This window comes from Salvelinus fontinalis, chromosome 17 (genome assembly GCF_029448725.1).
Source record: "Salvelinus fontinalis isolate EN_2023a chromosome 17, ASM2944872v1, whole genome shotgun sequence".
Lineage (NCBI taxonomy): Eukaryota > Metazoa > Chordata > Actinopteri > Salmoniformes > Salmonidae > Salvelinus > Salvelinus fontinalis.
Window position 1 is genome coordinate 45,490,386 of NC_074681.1, and position 14,906 is coordinate 45,505,291.

At 40.1% G+C, this 14,906-nt stretch overlaps 1 protein-coding gene across 3 annotated transcripts in view; it reads right to left on the reverse strand.

Annotated features, from left to right (window-relative positions):
* Positions 1-209: 209 nt before the first annotated feature.
* retreg1 (reticulophagy regulator 1) overlaps positions 210-14,906 on the reverse strand; it is a 67,508-nt gene continuing 52,811 nt past the window's right edge. For all 3 annotated transcript variants that reach the window (XM_055867582.1, XM_055867585.1, XM_055867583.1), the window contains 4 exons: positions 9,291-9,413; positions 9,126-9,196; positions 4,354-4,477; positions 210-4,168 (listed from right to left, as the gene is read on the reverse strand). In XM_055867582.1, coding sequence (XP_055723557.1) covers positions 3,639-4,168; positions 4,354-4,477; positions 9,126-9,196; positions 9,291-9,413 — 848 coding nt within the window. In that variant the 3' untranslated portion in view covers positions 210-3,638. The remainder of the gene's footprint in view (positions 4,169-4,353; positions 4,478-9,125; positions 9,197-9,290; positions 9,414-14,906) is intronic.

Consider the following 14,906-nt stretch of genomic DNA (forward strand, 5'->3'; position numbering starts at 1 on the left):
TGTCCAAACTTTTGACTGGTACTGTATATATATATATATATATTTTTTTTTTATAGTATTTTGATATTGACTACTGCATTGTTGGGAATGGCTTGCAAGTTAAGCATTTCAGTGTACTTGTGCATTTGACAAAAAACACAAATACAAGTTTATAGAAATGTATGGCTTGTTCTGACGAGAATTCACACACACAGAGAAATCACAAGGTGTTACATTTTCACACTTTATTAATAATATTCTTGATCATTTACATACAACTACATTTTGCTTATGCTTCACTTCAGACAAATAGCTAACAACTCACACAAGTGTGTAAGATGAACTTTCTAATGTGAAGAAACTATTGAGCAGTTTAAAGAAGACACAGTTCAGTGAATTTGTCACTGTAAGGCAATCACATACTGCCATGATTTGACATGATAGCGAACAGAATGCATATTAACTCATGGCTATTGTAATCAATAAATGACTTGTTTAAACTCCTGATTATATGTTATATGTTCATATTCCGTGGTGTAAAATGCATATATTTGTCTTGACAGTCATAGCATATATTTAGAAAAAGGCAGGCTATATGATGGAGAATCTCTTCGGTTAGTTTTTAATGGTTATTACACGTTGTCAATCTTGTTTTTAGCACAGGGGTTTATTATTGGCATATTCAATAATCAATTAAATGTTGCGCAGTATGAAATATATTTTCCCCCAGGATGTACCTCCTACCCTTGTCAATCATCGGAAACACAAGCTTGGTCTGATAACTTTTATTATTTTGTTTGGATAGTCCCAGTCGGTATTAGATAGAACGCAGCAGCCATGCCTGCCTGTTGGCAAACCAACCTGTGGTTACCTAGGTTACCAATTGGCTCACAGCAAAAACTTGACTTTTCTCTTGTCTGCTTGTTTACGTCAATTACAAAACTACATTTAAGAAAAGTACATGTCTAAAGATACATTTTTAACATTGCCTGTTCCCGTGCATTGTCACTACTTAGAAGAGCACATTATAGGGATTCCTTCATGGCCCTTTTCATTATGGTGCTAGCAGCCACATGAGAGTGAGTGCTAGCTAGCTACCGCCCGAAACATTAAGTTAGCCAATACCAAAAACGCAAACAAATGGACTATACAGCTAAAAATAGTTTGGAGTTACAAACTGACTATACTAATCAAGTTAAATGTCTTTATCTGTCATTAAATGTTTCCCACACACATAGCTACGTGTAGCCTACTTTGACACAGGGTCCCCACAATTTCCCACTCCGAATAGATTGAACCCAAAGGGCTCTTCTCGCAGGCTCTATTTTCCTACATGGGAGCATTGCAAACTGTAGGTCGGGATTTTTGACCTGGTTACAGCTTTTCGGGCATAACAAAAAATCTATGACGAAGTTGGCTCTTTTACAATGGGGGTCAATAGGAAATAATGTTTGTTTTTCCCAATTTGTGGGCTTGGTCAATTCCTTATGACATATTGAGCTCAGTTAGCCCTTCAACTTTACTCAAGAAGGCGAACACTAACTTCAAACAAATTACACAGTAACTATGGCAACTTGCAGCTGCATATCCCCACCTAAACATTTTGGGGTGAATTTTCTAAATTACCCCTTCTCTTTGCGATCGACAGACAATCTCAATAATGTACCGTGCAAGCTGTTAGGGTGAATTTTTCATGTCCAATGAAAGAGATCTTACATTCTGTTTGCATGAAGTTTAAAACTGTCACTACTAAGTGATTATGTCCCAAGTGCCTAGTAGCATTGTCAAATAATAAGGTACAAGTACAAATAAAATGTGGAGCAACATTTTTGCTTGAAGTGTGGAGAGCTATAACTCCTTTATAATACTGCCACCTGACTGACATGGATTCTGTCATAACACTTAATAGACACTGACTTCATAGTTTGTGACAACTGACGAAACATTCACAAGCAGAATGAATCAAGTGCTATGTCAGTTCAATTACTTTGTCCTGACCAAGTCACTAGACAAGGAAACATTGACAGGAAAAAAAGTCAGGGCCCAATGAACTTATAAATGGTTTGTCACAAAATGTTCAAAGAGAAATTACAACATTCTTGTGTCAGTCATATGTCAGCATCCCAGACAATGAACTTTAAAAGGATGTTCCACTCAAAATATAAGGTTGTATGTTAGATTTGAGAGGAATATCCCTTTAGGTACAGTGTTACTGAACATCCGTTAAAAGTCAAAAGATTACCATGCATAATATCGTGAGACCAATTGCATGTCGTAAAATGTGAAGTCCCTCACCTATATTATGGCTTAATGAACAATATACAAAATTAGAAAAACGAAAAAAATGATACAAAATATAATGTATACTATTATCTGTCATCACATCGTTGCATGTTCCAGTTAACTACAGGATTTGTTACCTTACTTGTGCTTCAGTAAGAACCAATATGCACAAACAGTATGGGTTTGAACAATTGGTTCCATTGTTAGCACAGATGATTGTCATCGTCGTAGGTCTGGTCGAATTAAGCTGTACTGTTGATTAATGGGTGATGGAGTTGAATGGGCCCAATCGGGCCAGTGTATGAATCTTGAAACTAAAGAAGGTTAAACCAAGGCCTCATACCTTTTAAAGGGTTAATAAATTATGTTATGATAAATTGTAAGGTCTCCTCAGGAGACCTCTGTCTGTGTTAAAACCTGTTTTTAGTGTTGTGACCTTCAGACACTATCAGAAGGCGTCTACATTCAGACTCCACCAGTCTGGATCCCACCGTGGTTATCGGGTTTTCTGAGAACACAAGGCTGCCACAGACCTGATGAAACCAGCCACCTGTCAGAAGATGATTATACTCGTTCACATTGCTATGACTCTATACTTGTGATGAAAGGTCAAGTTTTGGTCAAACCCACTTCTGAGTTTTTACTTGCTGATAAAAAGGTTCCTGCTGTCAGGGGGGGGGGGGGGGGGTAGATTTATTAAAATGTTGTTGCTAGGGAAAGTTATGTAAGGGGGATTGGGGAGGCTGTGAGTTACAGGATGTCTTAGCCATTTTGCAGAACTTGGGGAGAACTAGCATATACTGTACTCTGCATCAACTTCTGCCTAAATTGTATTACTAAAATGAGTATTTTAATACTTAAACAAAGAGTGAGTTTCCTTTCCATTACTAATATATGTTTGATAATTACATAGACCTGATCATTTGTTGAAGAAATTGACCAACAAAACACAAATGTAGTCCTTTTGGCAGCAAATCAGAAACACCACCACATTCCTTTCCATTCCTACCCATAACTTTACTACAGGTTGATGATGTGAAAATCGTTAAATAAAAGTCACAATCTCACCACACCAATACTGACACAGCCCCCTGACAACTCCACATCTCCAATCTCCATATAGCATCATGCTTGCTGAACACCCCCTTCCTCTCGCTCTGGAACATATCGATCATGTAATGCAGGAGTATTCATTTTTAGTACAACTGGAAATAGAATGCAACACCATATTGTTTCGCCAAACCCCCACAGTCTCTGCACCCCTAACCACCCCACCCACCACCCCCCAAACAAGGCCCCTCTCTGTCTCCACGTGCCCTCTACCCTCTAACCCCCTACTAGACCTGCACCACATCCTCCTGACACCCCTGCTCTAATCAATGGCGGCCCAGGAGTTTTGAAAAGAAGCCACTGGAAGAAGACAATGATTTTTTGGGCTCTTTGGCCGCCACTGCTGCGCTCGCCCCAAGGCCCAGCTCCCCTTCCAGCTGCTCCAGCTCGGACTGGTCCAGCAGCTCAAATTCCTCCACATCGCTGTCCGATGACGACTCCTCTGCCAGGTCCAGGGGCAGCAGTGTTGTGGGGTTGGGGTACAGCAGGGACCTGGGGTGGGGGTCTGTGGTTATGATGCTACCGATGGCGGCCTCCAGCCTCTCCTGAATGACAGCAGTGGCGGCGGCTGCAATGACATTGCCTGCCATCTTGTGGACAAACTCCATGGCCTGGGTGGAAGGGTCCCCCTGGAGGGGGGGCTCGGACCCCCCCTTGGATCTGCTGTGCTGGGGTGGGTGGATAGGGGGGGTGGGTAGGCCGATGCTCAGGTCGTCATCGTCCTCCCCATTGGTGCCGTTGTCCAAGGAGGGGAATTCCGGGAGGCCCCCTATGAATAGTTCTTCTCTGTCTAGGTCTGCAGGAAAATAAAAACCACCATGTTCTTCACGTGAATTACAGTTACTTTGTATTATAGGGTGACATTTTGAGTTGACAAAAACGATCACACAATTGAAAATACTTGTCACGGCACTTGATTCTAAATGTTTGGAATATTGCATATGTACTCACACTGGAATACACACACACAGTAACACTCACCATCTGAGTTCTCAGTCTGGGGCGTATGTCCCTCAGACAGGTTAAATGTTCCGTTGTCTGTCCACGTCACATCAGAGGCCTCTGTATCCGATATAGACATCTCCTTACAAACTGTGGAGTCCAACTGTTGCAAGTACAGTAACATTATTAGGACCTTACTTTTTTTTCTGGGTAATGTTCGGTAGGACATTTGTTTTTGGAAACAGAAAGTTACTTCCTGAACAGTCAAATAAGAATACATACAGTACATTGGTTTGTCCTTTAAAAGTTGCAGCGTACTGCAGCACAGCTTGTGTGGTGCCAAAGAATTCTATGGCATGTTATTTAAGTGCCACTGGTACCATTAATGCCAGTTAGTGCTAGTTTGACCACCAGAGGGCATCTTTGAGAAGCATTTGATGGCCTTCAATAGTGGCTGTACTAGAGAATTTAAAACCTTTTTTGTAAGTATATGGGACTGATTTTAAGAAAATATGCTTAATTAATTTGCTTAATATTATGGTGTTTCTATTCCAATTAAAACGAAAAACCCTCTGGGTTTCCGTTAGGATGAAACGGAAAATATGACGCTGTACAACGTGATGGTCGGGAGTAGGCTACAGTACTTGGCTATTTAGCTAAAGAATCCCCGTGTCGTGCGGGCACGCGGGAGACCGGGTTTCAATTCCCCGATGGTTAGGAAGGAGTAGGCTGTCCTTGTAAATAAGAATTAGTTGTTAACTTCTTATGGCTGGGAGCAGTATTGAGTAGCTTGGATGAGTAAGGTGCCCAGGTGCCTGCTACTCAGTCCCAGAAGCTAAGATATGCATATTATTAGTATATTTGGATAGAAAACACTCTGAAGTTTCTAAAACTGTTTGAATGATGTCTGTGAGTATAACAGAACTCATATGGCAGGCAAAAACCTGAGAAAAAATCCAACCAGGAAGTGGGAAATCTGAGGTTTGTAGTTTTTCAACTCATCGCCTATCGAATATACAGTGGGATATTGGTCATATTGCACTTCCTAAGGCTTCCACTAGATGTCAACAGTCTTTAGAACCTTGTTTGATGCTTCTACTGTGAAGGAGGGGGGAATGAGGGCTCTTTGAGTCAGGGGTCTGGCAGAGTGCCACGTGATAGTTAGCTTGCATTTCTGAAGACAAAGGAATTCTCCGGTTGAAACATTATTGAAGATTTATGATAAAAACATCCTAAAGATTGATTCTATACATCGTTTGACATGTTTCTACGGACTGTAACGGAACCTTTTGACTTTGTGTCTGCTCGCTGATCATGAATTTGGATTACTGGGCTAAACGCGCTAACAAAAAGGAGGTATTTGGACATAAATGATGGGGATTATCGAACAAATAAAACATTTATTGTGGAACTGGGATTCCTGGGAGTGCATTCTGATGAAGATCATCAAAGGTAAGTTAATATTTATAATACTATTTCTGACTTTGTTGACTCCACAACATGGCGGATATCTGAATGGCTTGATTTGTTGTCTGAGCGCTGTACTCAGATTATTGCATGGTGTGCTTTTTCGGTAAAGCTTTTTGAAATCTGACACAGCGGTTGCATTAAGGAGAAGTGTATCTATAATTCCATGCATAATAGTTGTATCTTTTATAAATGTTTATTATGAGTATTTCTGTAAATTGATGAGGCTCTCTGCAAAATCACCGGATGTTTTGGAACTACTGAACGTAACGTGCCAATGTAAACTCCGATTTTTGTATATAAATATGAACTTTATCGAACAAAACATACATGTATTGCGTAACATGAAGTCCTATGAGTGTCATCTGATGAAGATCATCAAAGGTTAGTGATTAATTTTTTCTCTATTTCTGCTTTTTGTGACTCCTATCTTTGGCTGGAAAAATGGCTGTGTTTTTCTGTGACTAGGCGCTGACCTAACATAATCGTTTGGTGTGATTTCGTCGTAAAGCCGCTTTGAAATCGGACAATGTGGTGGGATTAACAACAAGTTTATCTTTAAAATGGTGTAAAATACTTTTATGTTTGAGGAATTTTAATTATGAGATTTCTGTTGTTTTGAATTTGGCGCCCTGCACTTTCACCAGCTGTTGTCATATCGATCCCGTTAACGGGATCCCAGCCATAAGAAGTTTTAACTGACTTACCTAGTTAAATAAAGGTTACACTAAGAGCATAACATTTCTACACCATAATTGTAGTCTAACCAATACCCAAACGGAGATTCAGTCAAAATAAAAATCTCATTGATTTATCAAGACCAGTCCCCATGCTTGTCTCAGAGCAGTGTGAAACGGTGCTAAAATAATTGTAGGCTATTGCTTCAAATCCTATTGCTTCTAACTTCAATATGCTTTTTAAATAAATAAGACCTACACCACTTTTAACAGCACATTATAAGAAATAAATGTTTTGATTATCCTGACCTGGACACCATGTACAGTATTATAATAGCCCATTATGGGCTATTAGCCCATTATGGGCTATTAGCAGGACAATATACCTACGTTGCCTACGGTAGGCCTACAGTATATCGAAAAATATGACGTGACTCTCCACCAATAATTACATTTAGAGGATTGGAGGATTCTAAATTGAAACCAATCTATCTGTAGAAATGCATTTTGCATGCGGTGACTTGGACAGCTGCACCACTGGGGAAGCCCCATGCACAAAGTATCAAAATACAGAGAGGTGTTGGTAAAGGTATATTGTCCTGCTAATAGCCCATAATGGGCTATTATGATACTGTATATGGTGTCCAGGTCAGGTTAACCAAAACATTTCTTTATTAAAGACTCAGAAAGAATGTTAGTACTTGATCCAAAGCCATGAATGAGTGAGTCACTCAGCTTTATGTAGGTGCCTCTATATGACCGTGCCATCAACTTGATAATATATAACGATATTTTGGAGGTTATTTCATTTTCAAAAAAATGAAAGTGAGCAATTGTAATCTGAATAAAGGCCAAAATGATATTTGTAAACGCCAAAACATTTATTTCTGTTCTTAGAGGGAGATAAACGCTGGGCTAATTGTGCGCCGCCCTATGGGACTGCCAATCATGGTCGGATTTAATACATAATAATAATAATAATACTTTTTGTTGTATTATTTGTTTAGTCTTTTCTGGTGGATTAAACTGAAATTGCAACCAATCACGGCCGGTTGTGACACAGCCAATGTAACTGAAGAAATACATTTGACAATAGAACTCTCCCCCTACCCTCCTTCTAGGCAAGTCTATTGTCCAGCTACCTGCTAATAGCCATAATGGCGCTATACCACGTGACAATGTGTGTTTGAAAGAGTGTTTTCCAGTAAGAAACAATTTGTGCACCTTCATTAGACAACTTTGTTCCAATAGTTCTGTAATTCAGTGATATTTATTCCCATAGTAATTCGTTATTGATCCATAACTAAATAAACATTGGCATTTGAAACAGTATTTTTATCATTATTTTATTAACGAAAGCATAAAGATGCCATTATTAGTTACATTGTTTTCGTTTGAACGTGCCAACTGGCACTAAGAACAGTGGGAACGTTTCCCTAGTCAGCGCCATTATTAGTGCAATGCCCCATCCCGTGCCCCCTGCACTCGTGCCTTGAACCTTGCGCTTTCAGTGAATACAGCTGGAGAACTGCAAGGCAATCCCATTGTGTGCCACTCAGGAGCCACTACCAATATGACCAATATATATTGTCCTGCTAATAACAGGGTTAATAATATATCTGTGAGAATATCCAAACGGCTTTTATATAATTCTAAATTAATAATAATAATAATAGCTTTGTTTAAAAAAGAACAATATTTTGGAGATTATTAATTTTCAAGTAATGTAAAATGAGCAAGAAAAAGGCCATTCTTGAACATGGGGTGTGACATTGTTACTAATTTGTAAATAAAGCCAGTTTGTTATTTAGAATTATTTATTTCTGTTTTTAGAGGAAGAGAAACCAAAAACCGACAGTCATCTCATGGGTCTCCCAGTCGAGGTCAGCACGGGTATTGAACCAGCATCTGTAGAGTGTCTTAGACCGTTGCACCACTCATGCGCTGTACAACGTGACCGGCCGTGAGTGGGCTACACTACTACAGTAAGAGCAAAATAATCCTAACAAAATAAAATAATAAAAACCTAGTGTAACAAAAGTTTTATAAAGTAATATTGAAGTTGTGCACAATTATCAGTTTCTATTTAGGTTTATGTCGCCCATTCATTGTCAGTTAGAGACACAGTAGGACCCAAAAGCATAATCAGTGCTCTAACTCCCCCTTGCGCTGGTCTGGAGCAATGAAGTGGTGACGCAGGGTACCGTACTAAACCACAAATTACCTCTAAGTACCGCAGCATAATCGCAAAACATTTGGTGGAGCAACCACTGTATGTACTTTTCCTTTGTACAACATTTGCTACGGTGTGCCCTTCTGAACCTGGCCTGGTAAAACTGTAGACCCTTTTCCTTGTCAGGCCACATGGTCATAATTAGGGCCCAGAGTCAGGTGATGAGGTCATAGCTAGGGACCAGAGTTTTTTTTGTGGCTAGATCATCTGAGTCATGATCAGTAGGGCACCCCACAGCCAAATGTTTTGACATCTGTGTTCTTATTGAACATGATCTGATAGAACTTTCCCATTTCCAAAATGGTTCCTTCCTTCTTCCTCCCTTTACAACTAACTAACCCCACTATTACAAAACCCAGATATGGATCATGAGCATTGAATTTAAATGATTGTCAACAAATGTCTAATTAGATTACAGCAAAGGATGAACCAACCTTGGGGAAAAGGGAGGACAGATCGGCTTCAATACTCTCCCGGTCAGCTTGTGCCAGAAGGAGTCTCTTTTCTGAAACAGAAAACACAGAATAAAACATCTGTGGATCTGCTATTATTGTGTGTGTGTGTGTGGGGGTGCGAGCAATCTTGGAGTGGTTAGTTACCATGATTCTCTCTGATATTCTGAAGGAATCTTTCCAGTCCGAAGTCCAGCTTCTGCAGAACTGGCTTCATCCACAACCCACAGTCATGCGCTGACATCAGTGGCCACAGGAAGACGCCCAGCACTAATAATAGAGGGAGACCGGGGGGGGGGGGGGGGGGTGCAAGAATATGGGGGCGACATAGTTAACAGATGGAGGAGCTAGGGCTGTTACGGAGATCGGATTACCGCCACACCGGCGGTCACGAGTCATGATGGCAGTCAAATTCCACGTGACCGCTTTATCACTGTTATTAGGCTGATGGTCATTAGTAGCCTACAAAACTTGCTAACTGCCTGGTACTCAGCACTCTATTGTCCCTCTAGTCACTCGGACATAAATGCAAATGCATCGAAAATCTAAACAAACACTTCATGAGAGCCCATGAGCTCATACTGCGCAACATTCCTGTAGGCTATGCAATTGTGTGAGAAAACAGAGTGATGACCTCTATTAAAAAGAGGAGTATCCCATCAGCTATCTATAGGCTAGGCCTACTTTATTTATTTCTCAACTTTCCAAATATTAAGCACATTGCTTGTCTTTACAACAGGAGTACAATATTAGCCTACCTGGCTGGCATGAAAATGAACCATGGAAAAGTGTCCTCCATTCGCTATTTAAGTGCATGATAATGGTTCATTCTAAATCAAAACTAATTTCACACATATTTTATTTAGTATATGTAAAGACAAGATTAAATCAAGGATAGTCTGATGGGTGACAATATTAGCCTTTCACTTGTGAATGATATATTATCACTTGTGAATGATGTCCAGCTGGTGTGCAGTAAGGCAAAAAAAACATATGCCTTTTTGTTAACGATTTTTTCAAAATTATGGTCGCACGCACACCTCATGTAGCCTAGTCCACAGGCCTATTTTGTTTGTTTCAAAACTACAGTGGCCAAATAACTTCTTAAAATTATGCACATTAATCAGCTTTACAACAAGTTTAGAGCCTAACTGGCATATATAAGCAGCATGTGTTTCAAGTTTGGGGAAAATAGTTTTCTCCATAAAAATCCACCTTTATAATAAAAGCATTCCATGCATAAATGCATTTGCGGTCACTTTTGAGAATGGTGTTTTCCTGCTAATGGAACATTACGCTTATAGCCAACTGCCATGTGCTCATGGCTGCGCTTATAATGTTAAGAAATAGCCTAATTGTTTATTCACATTTTAAGCTAAACGATCTGATCTGTCGTGTCAGCCTCATTGCTCAAAAACGTTATTTGATGCTAGTTGTATTACTATGGGATCTATCCCATCCCACAACTGTCCCAGACCAGGTTTGGAATATATATTTCTCGCACAGAATAGGTCAACTTTTGTACTATGAGGGAAATAGATTGATGTTTGTTAGGCCTACTCATCTTGTTGGCTGACAAAAAGAAAATGTGGACAGTTCTTCCAATATCTTCGATATGTGCCTCGGGAATTGGATAAGGACATGCGCCTGTGAGAAAGACACGATCACGTGACTGAGAGCCACGATCACGTGACTGAGAGGTGGTTTGAAGCATGCAGCCTGGAGAAGGGAATTATAATTATTATATTCAGCACAATGGCCACACAAAGGGGATGCCGCCGGGAAATTCCAGGCATTATCAAGTGCTTGTCAAATTGTGAATGAGAGACTGATTAAGTGTATTCAGCCTTCGCAAGAAACAAAGCAGAGCTCAAGCCTTTCATGCAACTTTTTTGAAATCATCATTAGAGTCGCATCATGCAGCCTTAGAATGTTTTAAAAATCAAAACATATACAGTTTAAGTCGGAAGTTTACATACACTTAGGTTGGAGTCATTAAAACTCGTTTTTCAAACACTCCAACCACTGTTTGGCAAGTCGGTTAGGACATCTACTTTGTGCATGACACAAGTCATTTTTCCAACAATTGTTTACAGACAGATTATTTCACTTATAATTCACTGTATCACAATTTCATTGGGTCAGAAGTTAACATACACTAAGTTGACTGTGCCTTTAAACAGCTTGGAAAATTCCGTCATGGATTTAGAAGCTTCTGATAGGCTAATTTACATAATTTGAGTCAATTGGAGGTGTACCTGTGGATGAATTTCAAGGCCTACCTTCAAACTCAGTGATTCATTGCTTGACATCCTGGGAAAATCAAAAGAAATCTGCCAAGACCTCAGAAAAAAAATTGTAGACCTCCACAAGTCTGGTTCATTATTGGTAGCAATTTCCAAATGCCTGAAGGTACCACGTTCATCTGTACAAACAATAGTACGCAAGTATAAACACCATGGAACCACGCAGCTGTCATACCGCTCAGGAACGAGGCGCGTTCTGTCTCCTAAAGATGAGCGTACTTCGGTGTGAAAAGTGCAAATCAATCCCAGAACAACAGCAAATTAACTTGTGAAGATGCTGGAGGAAACAGGTGCAAAAGTATCTATATCCACAGTAAAACGAGTCCTATATCGACATAACCTGAAAGGCCGCTCAGCAAGGAAGAAGCCACTGCTCCAGATCCGCCATAGAAAAGCCAGACTATGATTTGCAACTGCACATGGGGACCAAGATCGTACTTTTTGGAGAAATGTTCTCTGGTCTGATGAAAGAAAAATAGAACTGTTTGGCCATAATGACCATCGTTATGTTTGGAGGAAAAAGGGGGAGAAGAACACCATCCCAACCGTGAAGCACGGGGGTGGCAGCATCATGTTGTGGGGTAATTTGCTGTAGGAGGGACTGGTGCACTTCACATAATAGATGGCATCATGAAGTGGAAAATTATGTGGATATATTGAAGGAACATCTCAAGACATCAGTCAGGAAGTTAAAGCTTGGTCGCAAATGGGTCTTCCAAATGGACAATGACCCCAAGCACACTTCAAAAGTTGTGGCAAAAGGGCTTAAGGGCAACAAAGTCAAGGTATTGGAGTGGCCATTACAAAGACCTGACCTCAAACCTATAGAAAATTTGTGGGCAGAACTGAAAAAGCGTGTGTGAGCAAGGGGGCCTACAAAGCTGACTCAGTTACACCAGCTCTGTCAGGAGGAATGGGCCAAAATTCACCCAACATTGTGGGAAGCTTGTGGAAGGCTACCCGAAACGTTTGACCCAAGTTAAACATTTTAAAGGCAATGCTACCAAATACCAATTGAGTGTACCGTAATTTCCGGACTATAAGCCGCTACTTTTTTCCCACGCTATGAACCTTGCGCTTTATACAATGACGCAGCTAATTTATGGATTTTTCCCGCTTTCACAAATTCATGCCGCCAAAAAACTGAGCACCGTCACATAATGTGACGTAAATCGAGCGCGCTCAAACTTTCCATCATTCTGATTACGGTAGTCATTTTGTCACCCTCATCATGGCAAAGACACGGAGAAATGCATATGATGCAGCTTTCAATTTGAAGGCGATCGATCTGGCTGTTGGAAAAGGAAATAGTGCTGCTGCACGGGAGCCTTAATGAGTCGATGATAAGACGTTGGAAACAGCAGCGTGAGAAACTGACTTAGTGCAAAAAGACAACAAAAGTTTTCAGAGGAAAGAAAAGCAGATGGCCCGAACTAGAAAATGAGGCTTGGATGAGTTTGCCTCCGGATGAAAGTGAGGAGAGCGCAATGAAAACGATCCAACATCGGATGAAGCAATTCTGAGGCTATTCAACTCCGACACCAAAGGAGATGACTTCAGTGGTTTCAGTGCACAGGAGGAAGATAGTGACCAAGGACTTTCTTGGTAGGCTATTGTTTACTGCTATTTAAAAAAAAAAAAATGTTACAAGCCTGTTTCGTTAAAGCCTATTTATTTTTGTTACAAGCCGTGTTTCGTTTAAAGGCTGTGTAAAGTTCATTTGTTTCAATGTACCGGTAGGCACCTGCGGCTTATAGACACGTGCGGCTTATTTATGTACAAAAAAAAAAAAAAAATTAAATTCAGTGGGTGCGGCTTATATTCAGGTGCGCTTAATAGTCCAGCAATTACGGTATGTAAACTTCTGATCAACAGGGAATGTGATGAAATAAATAAAAGCTGAAATAAATAATTCTCTACTATTATTCGGACATTTCACATTCTTAAAATAAAGTGGTGATCCTAACTGACCTAAAACAGGGATTTGTTTGTATTTTGAAAAACAGAGTTTAAATGTATTTGGCTAAGGTGTATGTAAACTTCCGACTTCAACTGTAGCCCAACGTTTTGTATCACAACTAAAGTTACATAAATAACTCTAAATTAAGCATATAGGAGTAGATGTTTCTTTGTTAACTCCTCAACACAGAATAGCCGCATGTGCGCACTCCCTCAAATCATTTGGAGACAATATCCTTTCTATTTTATTCAGCTATGTTCAATTGTATTCTTCATACTATAAAATAACGTCATAGAATTCTTGTCTGCTAAATTAACTAGTGTAGCCCACAGCCATTTGGCATAGCCACATCAGGACCTAACATAAGGACAACTCAGAGTATGATATTCTGTTCTTCTGAAATAGACTAGATTTTCTTCATATCATGCTTCTTTAGACCTGTCTAAAATAAATAATGGATTTATTGTGATGGTGTAGGCTGTATTACATGGATTTATTCAACTTGTTTTTTAAATGTAGGTGTTCCAAAGGTCCAAAGGCTATGCGTGGAAGACAGGAGCTGGCAAATGTGTATATGTTAATTAACGATCAATTACCATGAGACCGGCAGTTGTTTGCTTGACAATCACCGGCTGACGAAATTTCATGACCGCCACAGCCCTAGGAGGAGCCGTTTACATGCAGATATGTCACACGTAGCAACGTGTGTGAATCTGCTGACGGCGGGGAATTAAACTGCCGCAATTGGAGGCGGCGTGAGACTGACGGAAGGACTGCATTTCCAGGGATCCACAAAACCATGTCAATCCTGGAAAATTCTGATACTGTAGGGAAAACTAGGATAGGAACATCCTTACGCAACCCCTTGGCGAGGCAATTTGGAATTACCATTCAATTCTTCGAAAGAGGCTAGTGTGAGAGCAAAATTACAAGATTATGTTATACTGTTTATGCATTGAATAGCTTTGATGAGTAATTTCTCATCAAATGTCTTTGTGAACTGAGAGGATCCTAAAAACCTACAGCTGGCATTCCATAGATAAGATGTGGTGGGTGTAACCGAGATTGGGGGAGTAGAACATAATTGATATTGTGTCTAATCATCCTTGCATCTGGGAAATAGCACCGGGTGCAGATGACCACAGGATAAATCCAAAGTGGCTTATGTTGCCTCCCAATCTGCATGGGAGAGGTGGAACCAGCCATGACTAACCATTCTTAGTGTATATAAGAAACAGCATTGTCTGTAAAGGTTAGACTCGCGGTCCAATACTCAAAGGTGTTGGGTCGACCAGCCTCATTATTGCAATAATTAATCAATATTGAAAAAAGAAGATTTTTTGAAGAAATGACAAAGTCTCTCTTACCTGATTAGAATATTCCACCACACTAGCGTGTATCCTCCGAGGTATTTAGAGAGCTGAATATTTCGTTTTTGGAGTCATTATTAAGGCATTGGACAAAGCACTTCACTTGCATACTTCAAGTGAATGATGA